We start from the raw sequence: 21,776 nt of genomic DNA, 5'->3' as shown, positions 1-21,776 counted from the left end.
TAATAATAATGTCCCTGGTCATTTTAGCTTATTCTTACATAATAATGTTTTGGTGCACAAATATAAATATTTTGGTCCTTCTAATGAAAAATTGTATGTTCAGAAATGCTCTGTTAGAACTGCCTTGCTCTGATAAAAAGGATCTTGCCAGAATCTTGAGGAGACTTAAAATTTTATAGGGGGGCTAATAATATCGTCCTCAACTGTATAACTGGGAAATTGGGTAAAATGGTTTATTTTTATGGATCTGTCTCTTTAAGGGTTCTGAGAGCGGTTTCTCTAAGCAGCTAAATATTTTAAGTAGCCACATGACTTTTAGGAGATGCCAGTATTGTGCTCATGAAAACATGGAGTGCAAACTAGACAGCCCTTGTTCTGAACTTTCACGATGTGATGGTTTAGAGGTAGATAAAGCTGTTTCAGGTAAGAAACCTTTATGTATTTGGCATAAAAATATCTTTCATGCAGTCATTACCTTGTATAACACGTGTTTTGCCTGAAACTAGAGCTTTTTTTTTTTTTTTACACATACCAGAACATTTAGCAAACTCCATGTTGTATATTGCTTTTTGATTTGCTGAACATTTAGTTCAAACATTTTTAGAACCTCATTTTTGAACCTCTTTATCATATGCTGTATTATTTATTATGTAACGTTACCAAAATAAGTCGGTGAACCCTTTGGAATTGCCCAGATTTCTAAATTGATAACTGAGTGGTCTCAAGAATAGAGAAACACAACCAGCAACTAAACTGATAATACATAAACAGTTGTATTGTTCATTTCTCATTAACCACATGGGGTAAAACATATAAGTGCTGACTTGAAAAGTCAAGACATCCAACATCTTTTCTGTTTGAAATCATAGACTGCTGTCTTTAAATTCTTATAAAAATATTGTGGCATACCTACTTCTGAAATAATTGTTCCCTCAGTGATCACAATGCACCCAGGCCCTAGGGCAGCAGTGCAGCACCAAACCACAATGCTCACGCCACTATGCTTTACATTTAACAATTGTCCTTCTTTTTTTAGTTCATAGTGTCAAAATAATTTCAAAGTAAATTAATGATTGGAATTCCTTGTAGTTACAGTTATTGTGTACTTCACCCCCTTGTATGTGTTTTAAAATACCCCAAGCTAGTTCCACCCAGTTGTAGCCTCTGAAACAATTTCTTTTATGAGCTAAACATATGAACATTTCTGAACATGAGTTTACTTTGAATGTTTTACAGTCAACTTTTCTTTCAATCAGATTTGTGGATAGACATCAATACAGTGAAGAGTGGCGTTCTGGCAGTATTTTTTTATCTCATCTGCAGACTATTACAAGGTAAATACACATCTTAAAAGGTAAATCCCTTATTACACAAATCAAATATTTTGCTTAATGAAGATGCTGGGATTTACAGATAAACATAGAGAGGTATAAATAACTATAAGCAAGTATGACTGCATGTTTAAAATAATAAAATAATTACTTTATTAATGTATTTATTTATTTTCTTTCTCCAAGATTTATTAAGATGGCCAGTTAGTTTCATATTCTCTCTCACAGGTTGGTACATCCTATTTACTAATCATATTTTTAATAATCCTTTGCTGAGTCGTCCTTTGTAGATGATAAACTCTAGAGTAGAGATTCAGTAGCATCAAATGTACATAAACAACAATATACATAACCATATCAGAGAAATAACAGTAGTCTTAATACACTGAAGTAGTAATATGAGTATTTATAATGCACTGTTATGTTACATAAACAAATTTAGAGTTGCTACCCAGAATCTAAAACTTAACCCTGACCCTAATCATAAGCAAAAACCAAAGCATCTGTATTAATGTTAGTTACAGAATCATGTCACCGGCAGCTCTGTAACAGCTTGTTGAATCTTATCATTGAGATGATGCATGTTACACCTGTTACATGTTTAGGTTAACATCTACTGATATGAACCAAATGAAAATCAAGTGGCTTCAGCAGAACATATATTTTGGGTTGTTTTCTCAGACAGGAATTAAGTCTAGTCCTGGATTGCACAACATTTTGAATGAAGGTTTTACATTGAGTACAAAATAAAGTCTATAGTCCTATCCAGACGGGATTAGTTTCTTGGGGGGAAGTCTGTGAAAAATAATTCACACTTCTACTCAGTGATAAGACTCTTGCATCTGAATTGCAATAGAAAAAACAGGAGGACCAGTGAGTTTTTTGTCTCTCTCGGTCACGTGACATCGCATTCATTAGCTCCTTCATTTCCATTCACTGTTGCATTTACGTGGATCTCCATGGAAACGCGCACCCAAAGTATAAACGTGATGTTTGATACTCAGAGATGTAGATCCGGACTGGACTAAAATTACCGGAGGACCACAGAGTTCAGTGAAAAACAGTAAATAATTCAGCCTGTAATTTTCTCAAAGGACGTCTGAGAAAATCATGTACTTGGTCAATCTGGATAGGAATAAAATCACAGAGGACCCCCATAAAAGAGAAAATTACCCCAGGACCCCCTGAGAAACTAATCCCATCCGGATAAGGCTTATGACTACCGTAAACTTAATCTCTGTCTGGGAAACTGCACTTATATTATGTCATTTTTAAAAATTGGATTCACAAGTATTTATTTTATCTAAAAGGAGCACTAAAAGGCTTTTAACTCATCAAGAAAATTAGAATTTAACCCAGGATACTAAAACGTATGTAAATATTCACTCACTTTTACGGCTGCTATGATTGTGCCTCATTTGGAAAGCAGTGCAGGTAGAAACACTCCGTATAACCTCAGTGTAAGTGGATGGAGCTGTAAAATAAATGCAGTGGATATTTGTTAATACATTATACAATACATTACATTGTTAATAAAATATGTTGCAATTTAACCTTTAACATTCAATAAAAACACATTTTTGTTTTTTAATAATATTGATTATATTTTTCCCAGTATAGAATGATTTAAAATTTCTTTTATCTATTTCATAGGACTGTCTTTCCTGTGGAGTCTGCTTGTGCATGTGGCCCGGGGTAAGGTACCCACTTCTTTTTCTTCATGCTTTTTTCAGAAACAGTTGTTTCAGTTCAGTGATCTCTTACTCCTGTGCTCTGTATTCCAGGTTTACTAGTCATGTTAAAATGGTCAACACACATATGGAGCTTTGTTGCCGGTGAGTATTTCTCATATTCCTGTTGTGCTTATTATTATTACACTGCATTTTTGTGCTTCTCATTCTTCCGCCTGTTATAGTTCTGCTGTCCATGTTCTCCAAAATCAGCTGGGTACCTGATGCCTTCAGGAGTGTAGCAGGTAAGTGGGGGTGGCAATAAAATCAAAATGGAGAAAATTCTACATGCGTCTCTCATGCAGGCTTTTATCTTTTCATTTTTCTTCTTTAAAGGGTCCTTTATAAATGTGAAGCAGTACTGTGAAGGTATGTACAATTTACCCCAGCATGTTAAAGGTAGGGTGGTAATTCTCAATGAACAACTCATTCTACCACTATAAGTAACAACAATATAATAATTCTCTCATTGCCAGTCAGGTGTTTGGGGACAAATTTGCTTTTTTCTGAAATTAAGATAATATATTTTTTATATCTTTACCTTTTTAGTACATTTTCTGGCTTGGCTTCACTCCTCATTAAAATTCTTGATAAAGATTGATGTTTGTGTGAATCCTCATAGGGCTCTCGAAGCGCACTGCCTCCATTTCAGAACATCTTTCCTTAACCACAACTTTAAGACCTCACGTCAGAGACCCTGGGCTTCGGGTAATTGTGCTGGGCCCGAGCAGAGGGATGTGTGGCAGCCTGAGAGACAGCCTTTTGGGTTACAGTGCAGGAGCTCTAGCCCCTGATATCGAGAGCACTACCTGGAGAGCAAAGGTAGACGGGAGAGAAGTGACTGTTGTTGAAACTCCTGATCTCTTTGGTACGTCTCTGAGTGTAAAACTGCAAGCACAAGAAGCCCTACGAAGCCTCCAGCTGACCTCACCTGGTCCTCATGCTCTTCTGCTTGTGCTTCCAACAACTTACTTGGATAAGGTTTATCAAAACAGTGCACAGAGCTTCTTCTTAAGGTTGCTTCATTTACTGGGTGAAGAAACAGCGAAGTATGTGCTGGTGGTTTTCACTTGTGTAAATCTACGGGGGGGCTTCTCCTCTCTGGAGCAGCTTCTGGAAGAAGACTATCTAGGAATAAAGGCCGCTCTGCCTCTGTATGGGGACAGAGTGGATTTGGTTAACATCAGTCCGGGTCGCTCTATAGAAAGCAGGATGGTTGAGGGCAGAAGGCTGCTGGACAGAGTAGCGAACATGAGAACGCAGCAGGGTCACTTCATTCACGAGTTCCAACAGCAGGAAGATCAGATCAGGACAGAACTGCTAAACGACATGACTTTACAGATAGAACAAAAACTGGAAGGTCTGAAAAAGTAAATTGGAGATGACAAACATAAATGACTATCATTTATAATTATTATGTTTTGTACAAGTACAAGTACAAGTGCAACAGATTGTATCTTTTTTTTTATAATACCTTATTGTGAGTTGTGTCCTGACAAATCCCTGTCCCAGATTAGTTTTTTTTTTGTTTGTTTTCCTCAATAAAATTATTTTTTGTAATCTAATACAATAATACAGAACTATGCTTAGATATGTCACAGTAATGCAAAGCATAAATAAAAACATTTGCAATAGCTGTAATATTTTATGTTGTCTATATCATACAGCTGTACTTTCTTAAAGGCATTTTAAAAATATATATATTATATTATTTTTTGTCTTTATAATTACCTGACCTGTTTAAGGTCACTTCAAAGACTAACAATTAAGTCATGATGTAAATTTATAACAGTTTTATGAAATACTGTATACTTTAATCTGCATATACATATAGTCTAAAAACAAATGTGTGTACATATATTATATAGTGGTGCTTGAAAGTTTGTGAACCCTTTAGAAATGTTCTATAAGGTAGATATGGATAACCAAATCAAACAAATACAAGACAAAATTATACTTTAAAGGTAAAATTAGGGTCTGGTGTTTTAATCAACAGAATGACAATCAGGAGCGAGTGGGCCCAGATTTATTTACATAAAGTGATCTAGTTTATCTAGACATTGTAAAACACTATAAAAGTGTGTTTAATAATACAGTGCTAGTCATATGTTTGGAAACACCCCTGATAGCAAATTTACTCTTGTACAGAGCAGTAACAACATCAGTAACAAGTCTGACAGACAAATATGTTTTGCACATCTGATGTGCATCTGATGAGTTTGGACCAGAACTGGCACATATGCCATTGACTCATTCACAGTTAGGCCCACACTGGCCTGGCCTCACCCCACCTGAAAATACAGTTCACATACATATTCTGACTTTTCCATTTAAACATAAACCAAAAAAGACAAGAGCTAAAGCCATTTAAATGGTATTTTGTAGTTTGTCAGAACACAAAAGCTTTTAACAAACAGTACATGCACAAGGCACAAACATCTCAACATTTAAATATTGTATTTGTGTGCATGTGTTTAAGGACACTACTAGAAATGTGTGTATAAACTTGTTTAGTGTAGTAAGCAAATTGCTATAGTAAGGAAAAATCACTGCCAAACGAATGACTTAAATTGGTTAAATAATTGTACAAATATTTTTTTGTAAAATATCTATAATTTTACATTTGACAAATGATCTATATTTCCTTTTTGTTTATTAAATTAAATGTTCATAAATATTAAGATTCATTCATATTCACCCCTACAAGCCCAGACACATTTCTAAATATTAAGGCCATTAAAAAATGTAATCATATAAATTTTATGAGCAGCTAATTCAAGTTATTTTCTTTTTTTTATTATCTTTTTTTCCTTTTCGCTTTTATTTCTTTTTCTTTGTTCTGTGTTTTGTCCTGTTTTGTGTGCGTGCTCATGTCTATGGGTTAGTGTGAGTAAGTAAATTAAGCTTATGTTTAAAACAAGAGGGGGAAGAAGAAAAAGGGGTAAAAGGAGAAGAAAAGAGGAACAAACTGAGATTGTTTATATACAGCGATAATTTCTTATTCGCATTGTATCCTATGACAACGCATGTATGCATTTTTTCTGTAAAATATTCCTCAATAAAATATATATTTCTTAGATTTCTGTATTGATTGAATCTTTTTTATTAAGACTGGTGCTTATTCTCCTGGTGTGCCATTAACAAATATTTATTTGTTGATGTTAATTAATGTGCTATTTTCCTGTGCATTGTAATTACGTTGAAACCAGTAAAACATTACATAACAGAAGAATAAAAAAAAAATAAAACTGGGTCATTATTTAAAAGGGTCTTTTATTTTGAAGCTGGAGGGGGAGATGGAGAGGGCGGGGCTACGATACACAAATTGTTCTTGACGCGATTCGACAAGGCAGCAAAGAGCAGGTGACGTCCTGCGCATGCTCATGTTGAAACAGGGAGCTTATAAGGAAAAGTGCGAGAAACAAAGGAATAAACAAGCCGAGGAAGAGAGGTAAAAACAGCAGGTCTGCAGCTGAGGAAAAGCTCTGAGTCCTCAGTACTGTGTAAGGTCGGGGGTTCGCGGGGGGAGGGCTTAATTCGGGGTTTCCTGTTGGCTGTTTTTGTAGTAAATAAAGGGAAACGGCAGCGCGGAGCTGGAGTCAACTGACAGCCTTATTATTATCATCATTATTACTATAATAACCCAGAGAGCGCAGATTTAGACTGATGTATTGGATGAAGTGCAGCGTAACTCCTCTAAGTAATATTTAAAGTGGTGAAATAAGTCGTTGTTAAAGGTTTTATTATGTGTTTTCTTCTATTTTCCATGTGTGTCCATGAACCCAGTGTGTACCCAGACAGCAGGAAGTTTTGGGCCAGTGTGTTGACAACTGTGTAATTAAGCTGAAGACAGAATTAATGATCATTAATGCTTATTAGTGCTTACTACTGTTCATTACCCTTCATTATTACAGCATCACTGATTCACTTAAACAGGCAGAATTATCTGTGTTTTCCTTACATGATGATTTCCTTACTGATCCACTCTTTTTATATTTATCTCCTTCTCCTTCAAGAGTTGACCAAGGTGATTTTTCTACATGATTGGAGTTTATCTACTACACAACACAGACCCTGGGGACATTCCTACAATCACCTGGATGTGTTTCACTGGATCCCTTGCTCTGTCTGATCTGGATCAACATGGAAAGAACTGCACTGTGCTAGTGGCCACTTTGGTCTTCCGCAGCAGCAGCTCTACCCAAGCAATCCATATGGAGAACATAGATATAGGATACAGGTGCTGATCTGAAGAAGAACATTCCACTCATTTATCATTGGCTGATATTTTCTTAACTTTCAGCCACATACTCTTGAGAGATACTTTGAAGTGGCTTTGCATCTCTCACTGTAGCTACCTTCCCCTCCCCTTGCCACACGCTTAAAGCAACTGGGTGGCTGCTGAGGAGATGACCGTGGTGGTGGTGGTGTTGTAGTAGGAGCAGCAGGGATGGGGAGCACTCCATGTTCTGGTAAGGGGAGGGGGGTAGGAGGTTTTCAGGAGCTGGGCTGTATGCCATGGAAGGTGAGCAAACAGAAAGGTGAGGCTGCTGGAGGTGGAAGTGGCCCAGATGCAGAAGAAGGGCCAAATGCCAGGACACCTCCACCAGCTTCTCGGCCCCCTGACATCTACCACGAGAAGCAGCGTCGAGAGTTATGTGCTCTGCATGCACTAAACAATGTCTTCCAGGACGGTGCTGCCTTCAGCAGAGATGCACTTCAAGATATCTACCAGAGGTTAGTGATTCATGGTCATACCTGCATATTTTTGAGAAAATGGTGATGAGTTGAACTTTGTTTAGAATGGAAAACTGTAGATGTTCACATAATCAGAACTGTGCAAATGTCTTGAACCCATATTTCTTGAAGTAAGTCCATGATGTATGTATCCAGAGAGCCTGAAATTAAGCCTATGAGATCTCTCATCATTTTGATTTAAGTTCTGCACAACAAGTAAAAAAGGCATAATATAAAAAGCTTTGATAAGGACAATGACAATTACATTATATTTGTGGTCATGTAGTTTCAATGTTTTAGCTAACGAGGCCATGAATTTATTTAAAAAAACTTGGATTTACAATAAAAACAGAACATGTCTAATGCAAAAATGATAATTACAGAAAAAAATGTGGGGGGGGTCTTTCTAAGCTTTTTCAGAAAGGTAATGGTTCCTGGCTGCAAAGCCTGCCTTAAGCCCCTGAGAAATTTAAATGTATAGCAGTTTTTCTGCTATTTATTTATATAGACAGTATTTATTTTAAAACAGTAGAGAAAATATAATGAGTAATATGTTGTGATTGTGTCCTCCCTGCCAAAACTGTCCAGTATTTACAGTATGCATTCAGTTCTTCCTTTTTGTAATCTGTCCTTCATGAAACTACATTTAAATTAGGCTTCAGTGGAACTAAAAAAATCCATACATTGTCTGGAATTTACAGAAAAAATATATATATATTTAGTATTTCTAATACACTGGTGCTTTTATCCAACCAGTTAGGTGTCAGAAATATTGTGTACTTTTCTGAAGTATTATGATATTTATGCAGTATTGCCCAACCCTAATATATTTGCATATATTTACATTTTGTGCACCTAAGGCACCTTCACTGCAGCTGTGGTCAATCCTCTCCCATAGCAGCAAACAGGAGAGCAAGCAGAGCTGAACAAGACTGTCACTAATATATATTAAACATGCAAACACAGTAACTCCCCAAAATTTCTCCACAACATTTGCATCCTAGACATGGTTTTGCTGCGTTGGAGTAAATGTCTGTCTTCTTTGTTCACAGACTCTCCCCCAGCACTTTGGTAACACCACACAAGAAGAGCATGCTGGGTAATGGCAACTATGACGTCAATGTCATTATGGCTGCGTTGCAGACTCGTGGGTTTGAAGCTGTCTGGTGGGACAAAAGAAGGTATTTTCTTCTGTCAAATCTGTGTTCTAATCATTAGCGTTCTTTATATGACAGCACTGTCCTATGTCCTGTTTGTTTGCAGGGATGTTTGCAGCATTGCACTGCCAAATGTAACTGGCTTTATTTTGAACGTGCCATCCAACCTGCGCTGGGGGCCCCTGCGTCTGCCACTCAAGCGGCAGCACTGGATAGGAGTGAGGGAGGTGGGCGGAGTCTACTACAACTTGGACTCCAAACTGCGTAGTCCTCATGCTATTGGAACAGCTGATGAACTCAGGTATTATATATATTTAAAAAGAATCCTTGTGGAACCTCCAAATTTAACCTATGCATTGCAGTAAACTCAAACACTTGCAAATTGGGAAAGTGAAAACAGACTCTTCTCTAACTTTTAGGGAGTTTGCACACTCAGAGCCCCAGAGTATATGCCACAGTCCCTCTGATCTTTCCAAAATCAGTGGTCTAGTGATGTCCAGTGCAATCTGCTTTATATGTGGAACCGGTCTGGATGCTGTGACGGGATATTTTGTAACGTTACCAATTTGTCCTATTACATTACCTTTGGCTATTATTCATCAGTATATGCCTAATAAAATCTAACTTTTTATAGGGCTAAAGCATGGTTACTACAATAAGCTTACCTTTGTGGAGTGAGTGTAAAATTACAATATTATTGTCATTAAAAAAACATTTGATTGACAGTTGCTATAGAATTTTGTACAATAGATCCATGGTTTGAGGAGTTCTTGTTCGTAAAAGCAAAACGGCAGTAATAAGCTTCTTCCCCACAGAGGTCTTAGGTTCGGACTTGTGTATTTAGGTCAAGTCTGTAGGCCACAGCTGCATCCTGTTCAACCTGTGTAAGAATCTAGGGTAGTGTGTAGATGTAAGTCTCTTTTAAAATTAGAGGGGGAAAGGAATGAATACAGAAAAGAAGTGCCTTTGCAATTAAAATGAAAGTGTTAAGTACTCAAAGTAATAGGTTTTAACTTGATCTTGTAAAACGTCTCTACCACCTCATTCCACATCCTTCTTTCACTTTCAGATATTGGTTCTGTATCTCTCAACTTGTCCAGAAATGCATGTTTAGAACTGTTCCTGGGTGCCGAGTAGGGTTGCAGCGGTAACCGTTTTCACGGTATACCATGGTATTAAAATGCATGGTTATCATACCGTGTGTGTTTGCTTATTACCGGTAAAACGCAAGCCAGCGGAGAAACTCACCTACGCATGCGCAACTCTGCTCCGCTTCAGCTCCTCAGCACACAGCGGTGAGAACGGCAGAAAGTGCATCAGACTAAACAAATCTCCGTCCGCCTAAAAAAAAGGCTAAACTAAAACGCACCCGAGGATGGTTATCCGATTTGTAATTAATGTGGCTGTAAAATCACAGCAAAAGGTGGACATACGTCAAACCTGTTCTCCCATCTCCGAGAACACCACCCCGCTCTGCAGCGCAAAGTATGTGTTTAGTTTATAATTTTAATCTGAACCTAAATAAAACCTCTTTGTAGTCGTGCACAACCCATGCGGTAAGCGCCCACAAAAGCGCTGAGTTATCCGAAATTTGGGCACGCAGGTACAGGCGTGAAGTGCGTGCTACGATGGATTCACGTGTCCGTGTAAAGGTCCTATATATATATATATATATATATATTTTATATACACTCTTCATGCCCTTAAGAGTAGTGGAAAAACCTGGTTTCCTTCACCTGATGGTGTACACCTTATTTTTTTTTAAGGAGACATTAAAATTATAATTGTTTCAGGTTTCTACAATAAATAGTTAACTGAACAAAAAAAACTTTGTTGTAATTTCTTTAAGGGTCAGTTTAATAATATATGTAACAAACTGTGATACCGTGATACCGCGGTATTTTCTGAGACGGTTATCATACCGTGAAAATCTCATACCGTTGCAACCCTAGTGCCGAGTGATCCGGTGGTCTAAAGAGCTGGCACTATGATCGGGAGATTGCTGGTTCGAATCCCCAGTCATGTAGCTTGCTAATAGCTGCTGAAGCCGTGCTCTCTCTTGGAGGGTAGATGGCGCTTTCTCCCCACATCACTCCAGAGAGTGCTGTTGATCAGAACCGAGTCGTTGCACTTTTCTCAAAGCATGCTGGCTACTCTGCCATGCTAGCAGCAGTTTGAAAAGAGACAGTGATTGGCCCCACATGTTTCGGAGGAGGCATGTGCTAGTTTTTACCCTCCTTGTGTTGATGCATCGCTAGTGATGGGGGATATACAGTTGGTTAGCATGGGTGTGACAATTATCCACATGAATTGGAAAGAAAAATGGGAGAAAATCAGAAAAAAAAAACATAAACAAAAAAAAAGAACTGTTTCTGGGGGAAGGCTCAAACTGTGAATGTATTCCAGTGATGCACTTCAGGAGACCAGGAACAAAAATCACTACTATTTTCAGAAATAAACTTTTGAGGTCCTATGTGTAGCTCACGTTCCTTTGTATTTATGATGTTTCAGGAAGTTCTTGCGTCACCAGCTTCGAGGGAAGAACTGTGAACTCCTGTTGGTTGTGCCTGAGGAGGTGGAGGCCCACCAGACTTGGAGGTCTGAAAACATTTGAATCTGTCTTATAGCTTTCTGGGATTCTTCAGCTCATGCTCAGGAGGGAATGTAAGGTTCAATCAGGGAACCATATAAGAGCAAATGGAGTTGCACTCAAGCAGTCACAAAAGCACACACAAGGCCAGACCTTTTGTTTACACACACACATACACACACACACACACACACAAATACAGAAACACAAAATGCTGGATTTGGACTAAAATGGCTAAAAAAGGACAACACAAACAGGGATCTCACATTGTAACACTACTCTGTCCTATGAGAACTTTGTTGAGTCATTTGGGATTCTGATGCATTTTTTTAATATGTAAGTTCATTTTGTTTCATACTGTTTCCACTCTTAAGAAGAGATGTATGAAATGATCAGTGATGCATTCTCTGTGTACATCACTGTTCCACTGTCAGCTCTATATTATTCTCCATGTGACTATCCTTGTGTTCATGTGATCGCATAAGATCCTTCGCCATGCACCTCAACCTCTTTTCTCACAGTGAAAGGTGTTTGTGTGGCCAGCAAGCTTCTGGCAAATGATGTAGAAAAGGAACATGAAGCACCCTTGCCTGCCTGCAGTTTATGCATTGTTTAATAACGTAGGAAGTAATGAATAAGAAGTATCTAAACCAGTACAGCATGGCACAATAATAACTGGATGTTTTTTGTTAGGTCTCCCATAGAATAAGTCAAAGTAAAGCTATCACCTGTGGTCTTATGTTACACCCGTCATACCTGATGGATATAAGTCTTCTCTTCAGAAAGATGGTTCATGCCTTATAAAGATTATTCAGCGTAGATACCGAAAGATATATCCTTATGTCCAACTGCCAAACAGTCTGTACTGTATTTTGAATGGTTCTCAGAGGGTTTTTGATAATAAGGGACTTTTAATTTTGAAACTGGCAATATGACTGAAACTGAAGTGGTAGGAAAGGTGGAACTTTAAGAATGAGATTAGTGAAGAGGATAAAGGGGCCTTTTGTTAAAGTTGTTAAACGGGTGCAGTCCATGAAATATAAAAAAAAATTGACAGGTCCTTTATTTAGTGCTGGATAATAAAGCCAACTTTACAACACTTTTCTTTGATTTAGGTTAATCAATCTGTATATACTGTTTATTGAGGGAGCAGATAGTAATGTTACTCCAAAGGGAAAGGCCCTTTGAGTACTCCTCAGGTTTTGTCCCATCACTCACATTTAACTCAGTTCCCTGCTGGATGTAAAACGAAACGACTCTTCTGCAGCCCAACCTAAATGCCCAATCCTGTTAATGAGAAACTAAATCTTGATGTAAAAAAAGGAACATTCCACATTTACACACACAGGGTGTTTTGTAAAATTGTAGAAGTGTTTTGATTTCTTTGCCATGACAATCTCAACCCCCTCAATCCCCACCCTGCATCCCTTTTCAGGGGACGTACAGTCCTGACGTGATCACGCCATTGTTCGTTTCCCATGCAAATGCTTGTAAAGGCACTTTATGTATAATCCAAGATGTGCTGTGACATCATTAAAATGTCTTTATATGTACAAGGACTGTTCTGTGGTTTTCTGTTCATGTGTAATTGTCAAAAAGGGATGGGTCAATCACAAAGAAGAGCTGGACTTGGCATGACTTATTAGCATCTGTACGTGTGGGCCTGTGTTCATCTTTGTAATTTTTTTAGGACAGAATGTTCTGTTGTAGGACAAAAACAAGGCTATCTGGCAATGTTAGGAGCGACAAAATATTTTTTGCATAAGCTACAAAAGAACAAGTTTAAAAAATTTGGATTTGCATGCTTTTTAGAAGGAAAATAAAGGGTACCAGGAACAATAAATTATTTAAAAAATAGACTTGCACAAGCCAGACAAATGGGCATAGTCATAGAGGTTCTTATTGATGTCATGTTATAATACATCCCAAGCAGCTTAAATATTTTCCCACATTTCCTGCCGATTTTGCGATAGGGGAAATCCAAAATGTGAGTGAGCGACAGTTCTGAGCGTGTAATGGTAACCATACAAATCAAATCAAATCAAATTTATTTGTATAGCGCTTTTTACAACTGGTGTTGGCACAAAGCGGCTTTACAGAAACATGATTACAGGACAAAGAATCAGGCAAAACATTAAACATAGAATATACATAATACAGAACCCCCAGTGAGCGCGGAGGCAAGGAAAAACTCCCTCAGAGCTGCAGGAGGAGCAAGAAACCTTGGGAGGACCAAGACTCACATTAAAGGGGGGACCATCCTACCACTTCATACATTGACTGAAAATCTGCCTTTTTGTACTTTTTGAGTTGGTATACAGTAAATAGCCTTATTTGAGTAATATTTTAATCCATATTATGACAAGAACTACTCAACTAAGTAAATAAAACAAATTACTAAGAAATTAAAGTCAATCATTCAAAAAAAAGGAAAGATTTATCAAGTGTACTACATTATTCCTTGTGTTTCTTATTAGTTTACAATGTAGGAAAAGATAAAAAAAAAACATTGTTGAAGATGTGTCCAGACTTTTGACTGGTGCTGGATGTGCGTATGTGTGAGTAGAGGGACTGTGCTGCAGCGCGCGCGCTCGGCCGCGTGGTGGCGCAGCGTGCTGCAGATGTGTCGCAGATTTTAAAAGTCCCTGTAGTCAGAAAGAGCTAGTAGGAGGAAATGTAAAGAGGGAAAAACAGAAAAGCTTCCGAAACTGAAGCTGAAAACGAGCCTGCGGAGCTCAGGAGCAGCGTGACCACAGGAGGGGAAGAGCGGCGGACTGTCGAATCCTACAGTTACTTTAGAGGAAGGAGCAGGAGCTTCTAACGCACACGCGCGCGCAGGGCTACTGCGTTATTCCGCTCAGAGCCCATATGGAACTGTCAGCTATCGGGGAACAAGTGTTCGCTGTGGAGTCGATCATAAAGAAGAGAGTGAGGAAGGTAAGGCGGGGAGAGCTGTCGGGCTCTAGGGCTGAAAACTGTTCAGTCATGCTTGTTTGTTGTTGTGATTTTAAAGGAGGGGGGTACGAGATAGGAGCTCGTGGGTACGAGATAGGAGCTCGTGGGTTTTGATTGAGTTTGAGTCAGGAGGGAGAGATGCTCTTTTAGTTAAACTACAGGTAAAGAAAACTGAGCTTAAGTTATATAACGCATCTTTCTGTTAGTCTGCGTGTGTTTCTCAACAGAAGCAGACTTTTTATATAGCCTTCTGGAAATGTGCTGCCAGCTGAGTCTGAAATATGAATATGTATTTATATGCTCGTTTTCTTTCTCTCTCTTTGGACTATCTGTTTATCTCTGTCTCTCTCTCTCTCCCTCTGTATACTATCTGTGTGTTTCTCTCTCTTTCATACCTCATATTTTTCATAACTGTGTGTCTCTTTCTCTCGGTCTCTTTATGTGTCTCTATCTGTGTGTGCCTCTCTCTCTCTCTTTCTTTCTTTCTCTCTCTCTCTCTCTCTCTCGCATCAGGATGACAGAATATTATCTATTGTAATAAAAGAGCTCATTGGCTGAAACAGCAGGTCCTCCATGCCAGTCACGGTGCTGTTCTCCCGCCCCTCCCAATAACAGTACCTCCCTCCCTCCGTTTTGGACCGCGGTCTCGTTAATACCGAGGCTCGTGCTTTCTGGGTCTTCAGTATTTCTGTATTCCCTTTGACGCCAGAGACCTCGTGGGCCATTACGTCATCTCACAAAAGTAGTAAATCTGAGCTCCAGACCGAAAGCTTTAACCCATCAGTGCCCATATCTGTGCATGGATAATACACCAGCTAAACATTTTAAACAGCTGTTCATTTTGATATTGCTAACATTTGTATGTGTAATAAAGCTAATCTATACAAGTATTTTATTTCGGAATATAGAGAGGGTTGCTAAAAAAAGACATGGACTTAGAAACTTTGCTATCTGCACTTATTTTGTAGGTGTAGGTCTTTTTTTTTTTAATTACGTATAACTAAACAGAATTACAAAGGGTACAGCAGCAGCTGCAGGTGGTTGAGAATTTCACAAATACAATAGGGGGGGGGGGGGGGGTCAAGTTTTTCTTCAGGGTGTAAAGGGAATCCAGAACATATGGCACATACTAAATAATAATCTTTATAGTGAGCATCAAAAACACTATATAATACAGCAGCTAGTCAACACACACAATGCAATTAGTTGCTACCATACAAATCCAGACCTGTATCTGTTACATTAAAGGCAAAGGCCACCCAAAAATCTAAATCTGTCAATAGGTTTCTTGCCCTGAAAATAAGTCATATTTTACAAAGAAAGTGTATTGTGTGTCAGTGTATTAATTCACTGCGTCAAATTTTAAACCATTTAAAGGTCTTTTAATTAATTTATCTAAAAATAAGGCCTTACCCTGTCTTAAAATGTTTTTAATCTGTCCGCAGAGGGTCTTAAAAATGTTATTGTTTTGCTTTTAAAATGCATATTGCATTTTGCAGTGTTCAGATTTGATTTAAAATATTGGTTAAAATACTATAAACCACAAATCTAAAATCTGTAAACTTAATATTGTTGTTTTTTCTTATTTTGAAAATGGTCTTCATTTTTAGTAGCATTGTAAAGTCTTAAAAGTCCTCAATGTAATTTCCGCAAACCTGATTTCAGTCATAATTATGAGATAGTAAGTCATAATTATGAGATACTAAGTCATAATTATGAGATAGTAAGTCATAATTATGAGATAAAAAAGTCATAATTATGGGATAGTAAGTCATAATTATGAGATAAAAAGTCATAATTATGAGATACTAAGTCATCATTATGAGATAGAAAGTCATAATTATGAGATACTAAGTCATAATTTTGAGATAGAAAGTTATAATTATGAGATGACTTTTTATCTCATAAATATGACTTACTATCTCATAATTATGACTTTTTTATCTCATAATTATGACTTACTATCTCATAATTATGACTTACTATCCCATAATTATGACTTTTCTATCTCATAATTATGACTTAGTATCTCATAATTATGACTTACTATCTCATAATTATGACTTACTATCTCATAATTATGACTTACTATCCCATAATTATGACTTTTCTATCTCATAATTATGACTTAGTTGAGGACGTTTTTTTTTCTTCAGGTGGCGGAAATGGGCTTCCATAAATTCCTCACTACTAAAGCCACCTATTTTTTCATGTTTCATATTGACATTTTTCAATTCCACCTTAAAACGGCGCACACGTTACATTGAGCCTGTAGTAGATTTTAAGTGCCTTGAGAGTTTTATATACGTGTACTTCTGATTATGTTGTGCAGAAATTACAAACAGTCCACAGGAAACTACACCTGGGTTCTTATATCTTCTGTTCCACCTTAAAAAATTTAGAGACGTTAAATGGAAAGCCTGAAGCCTGTGTGTCGCCACAGCACCATTTAAGGTGGAACGGTATATTCAATAAATCTAAATTCATGTAAGGGATTTGAGAAATGTAATAAAGTGTGTTTAATAAACTAAATGTCAGCTACTTACTCGTTGTGCTGCTTTAATGAAGACCCAGGCCCTCTTTTCTTTCAGTGTCTCCGCGATATTTCTGTCAGCGTTGTGAAGAAATGGGCTGTGTCCCTAATAGCGTTCCTCTTTAAACCGCGCGCCCCTGTAAAACTGTCTCTTACTGTGTTGTTGACGTCACGAGAGTGTAGACTCTTTAGGAGCAGAGGGTGATTTGGGACGGGCCTTTAAACGCTGGCGTGTGAACGCTCAGTGGGTTAAGAGCAGCAGCACTAAAAAAAAAAAAAAAAAAACTGTTCACGAGTCTTAAAACACAAATCCACAAGTCTACAGGTCTATTCCAACCATTTAAACAATTCAGTGCTTTCATTTAATGCATTATGCTCAAAAGAACTAGTTCTGACCTGATTTCTAGAACAAAATGTTAAAATATAAGTTAGTAAACTGTTGTCATTTATGTCAACAATTAGGATTTTAACCTTAAAACATTTAAAGTAATGCCACAAAAAATTAATGAGCTGTGAACATAAAAACATTATTCAATTTTGAATTTTCAGAAGTGGGCCTGCGCTCTTATTGTCAGATAGATAAATTAAATACAATAAGAATATTTTGTAATTTTACTACAAATAAGCACAATTGTAGAACGTGCAGTGGATGTGCAAAATAAAGGACAATATTGTGGATTTATTGTAGTTCAGTTCAGTTCAACATTAGTAATGTGAAGCACTGTAGTTTTTTGAGCTAAGCCTCTTACTAAACTATGAAAACTTAATTTTAACTACCATTGCAGTATTACATGTGTTATTCAACTTTTTTTGGTTAGGTTTTTATTTGATCAGCAACAAAACATACGTAAGAGGCACTAAACCCTAAACCATATATTTTTTTTTTATTAAGAGATGAAATGTGTACCAATGAAGTTATAAAACATAAAAGTCATGCGTTTTTCAAATTTAAGCTGAGGGTGGAGTCAGCTAAAATCAAGGGGTTTAGTTACCCTTTAAGTAAAAGTAAAAATACAGATATTATGATCTATTTAGAAAAGATTAAGTAAAAAGAAAATCTTCTTTTCACCAATGTCTGATTTATCATTTAAATTGCAATCATTCAGTATACATGAATGAATAATTCTGTCTCTGTCTCTCTTTGTGAATGTTTAGGGGAATGTGGAATATTTACTTAAGTGGAAGGGTTGGCCCCCAAAGTAAGTATGAAATTGCATGATTGTTGATTTGTTTTTAAATATATATTGTTATAGTTAAAAATGATTAGCAATATGATTAACACTGTAGGTAATAAATATGGGTTTATCTAATTCACAGATACAGCACCTGGGAGCCTGCAGAGCACATCCTAGACCCTCGGCTTGTTCTGGCTTATGAAGAGAAGTGAGTTTTGTTTTACCAAACTAATACACAGGTTGCTGCCCTTCTAAGCAGTTAGTTGTGACATTTATGAATTCCCTCTTTGCCAATAGAGAACACCGGGACAGAGCTGTAGGCTGGCGTAAGAGAGGACCCAAACAAAAAAGGCTTCTAGTGCAGGTAATGTTCACTGCCTCTTGTCTTTAACTCGTGCTTCACTCTTCACTCTTTTAAACTTACTAACTTAAAAGCTGAACATTTGCTAAATAGTTTCTTTCTACCTTTCTTTACCCTTTAGAACTTTTATACCATGGACCTCCGCAGCGCTCATAAAGCTGCGGAGAAGTCACCAGAACGTCTGCGGCTCTCTCTTACTCGCTCACTTGATCCACAGATCGAACACGTGCACAAGAGGAAACGGAGAAGCTCCAGAGATCCGTCAGTGGAAGACTGGGAAGGGAGGGATGTAGATGATGAGGATGAAGATGAGGTCTATGCTAGAGAAGAGGAGACAGAGACTGACAGGGCCACTCCGAACAGTAAGTATGTTAGTTGGTCAGTGGGAATGTATAAAACAGTGTTGACCTACTTCCCTACAGTAGTGCTGTTGGCAACTATCCTCTAGATCAGTGCAGCAGGAAAAGTACCAAAACAGTAAAGGCCTGTCAAAGTGGTTTCTGTGGTATAAAAACTTTACATTGTACTGAACTGTTGTTCCTGGCAGAAACCTGTTCTGCACAGTTTCTGTGATTTAACAAACTTAAGGGAAATCACAAGCTAATTCACAACCCATTCATTAATTGAAGTGGCAAGTTGAAGTAGTAAAAGCACTGAAATGTGCAGAGCATGTTACTCCAAGAGACAGGATTGTTCTGCAGTGGACATTAAGCAGGTTAGATCAGAAAACCTGAGGCTGAGAGTTTGGGCCTTGACTGTTTATTGCAGATATACAAAATTGAACCTCAGCATCCAGTCAGGATCTATTATGGCCAGGTAGATTGAAAGCGTTTTAACAAAGAACACCATCACAGTTTTAAGAAAGTGGTCTTCCCAGGTGACCATTAGAAGACTACCCTGGAAATATGCACCCATTGACAAAAATAGGAAACCCTTGGCATGCAGTTTTGTCTCAGGCAGGTAAGTAAATGACAACAAATGTAATCACAGTGACAGTGGGTTGCAGTGCTACTGCTTGGAGGTTAATGGGCAAAAAATGTTGGGGATTTTGTTGGTGGATTAGCAAACGAGTTACACTATTATGAAATATTGGTCTGAACAAAACAGTTCTGTCTTATTGTATTAGTTTTACCTATTAAGTGTAAAAAGTTTAAAAACAGAGTCTTTAACAGTTAAGCATCCTGAGACAATTTGAGCTCATCAATCAATATGACTGCCTACGTTGTTGGTCGAGGACATTGTTTTGTGGGCCATGGAGTCGCAAAAGGTTGGAAACCTCTGCTTTATAGATTCAGACATGGTAGAATCAATGCTAAACTTTAGAATATGGACTATAGTGATTTACCTCCAAGGACAAAACCAACAGAGGCACATTTACCACATTTTTATAGGCTTCCACCTAAGGTGATGATGTTAACATCAGTTTAAAGGTTCTTCCTATTTAGTAAACCAATGTTGGTTCTTCTATGCATTGTTTAAAGATAAATCAGAGAGAGATTTTGTTGCACAATTAATTATCTCCCATCTACTCTGACGACTGGAGGACAGAAACCAGCACAGAACCACCAGTCAGGAGGTTATATTAACATGCATATGTGTCTTCACTAAACAAGCAAATAACCTTTAGTTAATTGAACATTTTGAACCATGTTGCAGCTCTATGATCAAGTCACCGAATTCTGCTTTTCTTTTTCAGGTAATGATGGGACAGAGGGCTGGAATTTAATAACTCCAAAAGCATGTAAGGAATGGAGGCCAGTGTTAGGTCCAGAAGATGTAACTGTGACAGATGTCACCATCAATTCGCTGACGGTTACTTTTAAAGAGGCAGTGGTTGCAAAAGGCTTTTTCAGAAGCTGGGAACTGGAGTTCTAATACTGTACTGAGACTTGGGGAGGAGTGAAGATGGTGTGAGAGGAAGAGTTGGAGAGAGTTGGTGGTACGTGAGAATTTGATCAAATGCACTATGTTGGAATGTTTTGACGTAATTCACTCTACTGCATGGCATTCGTTAACATTTCAAAGTAGATTCATAATTAGCACAGGAAACAACCTCAGCATGGAGATTAATTATTCATGCTGTCTTTAACTTGAGGAGGACTTCTCTATTTAACAACATAGTTTTAGTCTTCAAAGCCTGTAACAGTGATTACAGTGGAAGTAGAAGAGATAATAAAAGTTGCACTCTAATAGTACTGCTACTTATCTAAATACTGGTAAGTTCAATACTATTTTATTTATCTATATATAATATTTTTAAGCATAATGTGGCCTCAATGTACACATTTAGACTGACTGTGGGAGACCAAAGTGATTCAGTGTGAATGATTCAGTGTGTTTTAATTGATATGAAGCTTCAGGTGTATACAGGAACATTATTATGTGCTGTGCATACCCAATGGAATATTAGTGTAATGGTGTATTAGCCGAGTCTGAATCTTTGCCCTATTACCCATATAGTGCACTAATCAAAACATTTTGTTCTTCCATTTTGTAGCTGTGTCTGAGATTAGATGCTGAAATTTAGCATACTGTGACAATCGCGACAGTGCGTTTTAATATAGAGTAAACAAACAGTCCAGGAGCCATTTTACAGAGAGTATGCCCACTTCTTATTTCCACTGTTATATCAGAAAAGACTGCAAAATTCTAGAGAGAGTCCACAAGTAAGAATTGAGTGAATGGGGATGAAAGGAGCTAAATGGATTAACTTAAATTGAAAATAGTGTCTGCTTATTTTTCTATAATTTTAGAAAGTACAATAAAGTATTTACATTATATCCAATTTTTGGACAAAAAAGGCTTGTTTGAAGTGAGAACGTTTAAAAATGATGTCCGCACTTCTGACACATTTGATATTATTCCATTAAACAAGTGCATTTGTTAAGTATAAAAAATGTCAAACATTTTGGGGGCTCCGAGTGGTCCAGCAGGCTAAGCCTTGCCACCATAATCAGGAGATTGCTGGTTCGAATCCTGTTCATGCAGCTTGCCATCAGAGCCCCGAGAGAGCACAATTGGCCTTGCTCTCTCTCTCTGGGTGGGTAGATGGCGCTCTTTCTCCTCATCACTCCAAAGGGTGATGTCGATCAGCACAAGGCGTCTGTGAGCTGATGTATCAGAACCGAGTCACTGCGCTTTCCTTGGGGCTGCATCAGTACTCTGCAATGCTGCATTAGAAGCAGTTTGAAAAGAGGCGGTGGCTGA

At 37.7% G+C, this 21,776-nt stretch overlaps 3 protein-coding genes across 5 annotated transcripts; all 3 read left to right on the top strand.

The window, feature by feature from the left end:
• The first annotated feature begins 331 nt into the window (after positions 1-331).
• On the top strand, positions 332-4,807 carry LOC103046112 (GTPase IMAP family member 4-like). Its single transcript, XM_007259083.4, has 8 exons — positions 332-423; positions 1,257-1,334; positions 1,518-1,559; positions 2,985-3,026; positions 3,116-3,166; positions 3,247-3,306; positions 3,398-3,430; positions 3,684-4,807. Exons 1-8 carry the CDS (start codon positions 348-350, stop codon positions 4,433-4,435), a joined length of 1,134 nt encoding a protein of 377 aa, XP_007259145.3. The 5' UTR covers positions 332-347; the 3' UTR covers positions 4,436-4,807.
• Positions 4,808-6,400: 1,593 nt separating this feature from the next.
• josd1 (Josephin domain containing 1) lies at positions 6,401-13,101 on the top strand. Of its 2 annotated transcripts, none has more exons than XM_022668889.2 (5): positions 6,401-6,512; positions 7,078-7,798; positions 8,851-8,979; positions 9,062-9,256; positions 11,467-13,101. In XM_022668889.2, the coding sequence occupies exons 2-5, from the start codon at positions 7,512-7,514 to the stop codon at positions 11,567-11,569; spliced, it is 714 nt and encodes a 237-aa protein (XP_022524610.1). In that variant the 5' UTR covers positions 6,401-6,512; positions 7,078-7,511; the 3' UTR covers positions 11,570-13,101. The 2 variants fall into 2 exon arrangements, with proteins under 2 accessions (XP_022524610.1, XP_049320905.1); XM_049464948.1 differs by having other exon boundaries at positions 6,426-6,564.
• A 1,033-nt stretch (positions 13,102-14,134) lies between these two features.
• Positions 14,135-21,359, top strand: cbx7b (chromobox homolog 7b). 2 transcript variants are annotated; one of them, XM_007259081.4, is made up of 6 exons: positions 14,135-14,482; positions 18,189-18,232; positions 18,351-18,416; positions 18,506-18,572; positions 18,787-18,931; positions 20,266-21,359. In XM_007259081.4, the coding sequence occupies exons 1-6, from the start codon at positions 14,414-14,416 to the stop codon at positions 20,442-20,444; spliced, it is 570 nt and encodes a 189-aa protein (XP_007259143.2). In that variant the 5' UTR covers positions 14,135-14,413; the 3' UTR covers positions 20,445-21,359. The 2 variants fall into 2 exon arrangements, with proteins under 2 accessions (XP_007259143.2, XP_007259142.2); XM_007259080.4 differs by having other exon boundaries at positions 14,136-14,482; positions 18,691-18,931.
• Positions 21,360-21,776: the final 417 nt, after the last annotated feature.

The sequence above is a fragment of the Astyanax mexicanus genome, chromosome 15 (assembly GCF_023375975.1).
Source record: "Astyanax mexicanus isolate ESR-SI-001 chromosome 15, AstMex3_surface, whole genome shotgun sequence".
Classification (NCBI taxonomy): domain Eukaryota; kingdom Metazoa; phylum Chordata; class Actinopteri; order Characiformes; family Acestrorhamphidae; genus Astyanax; species Astyanax mexicanus.
This window is presented reverse-complemented; position numbering and strand designations above follow the sequence as displayed.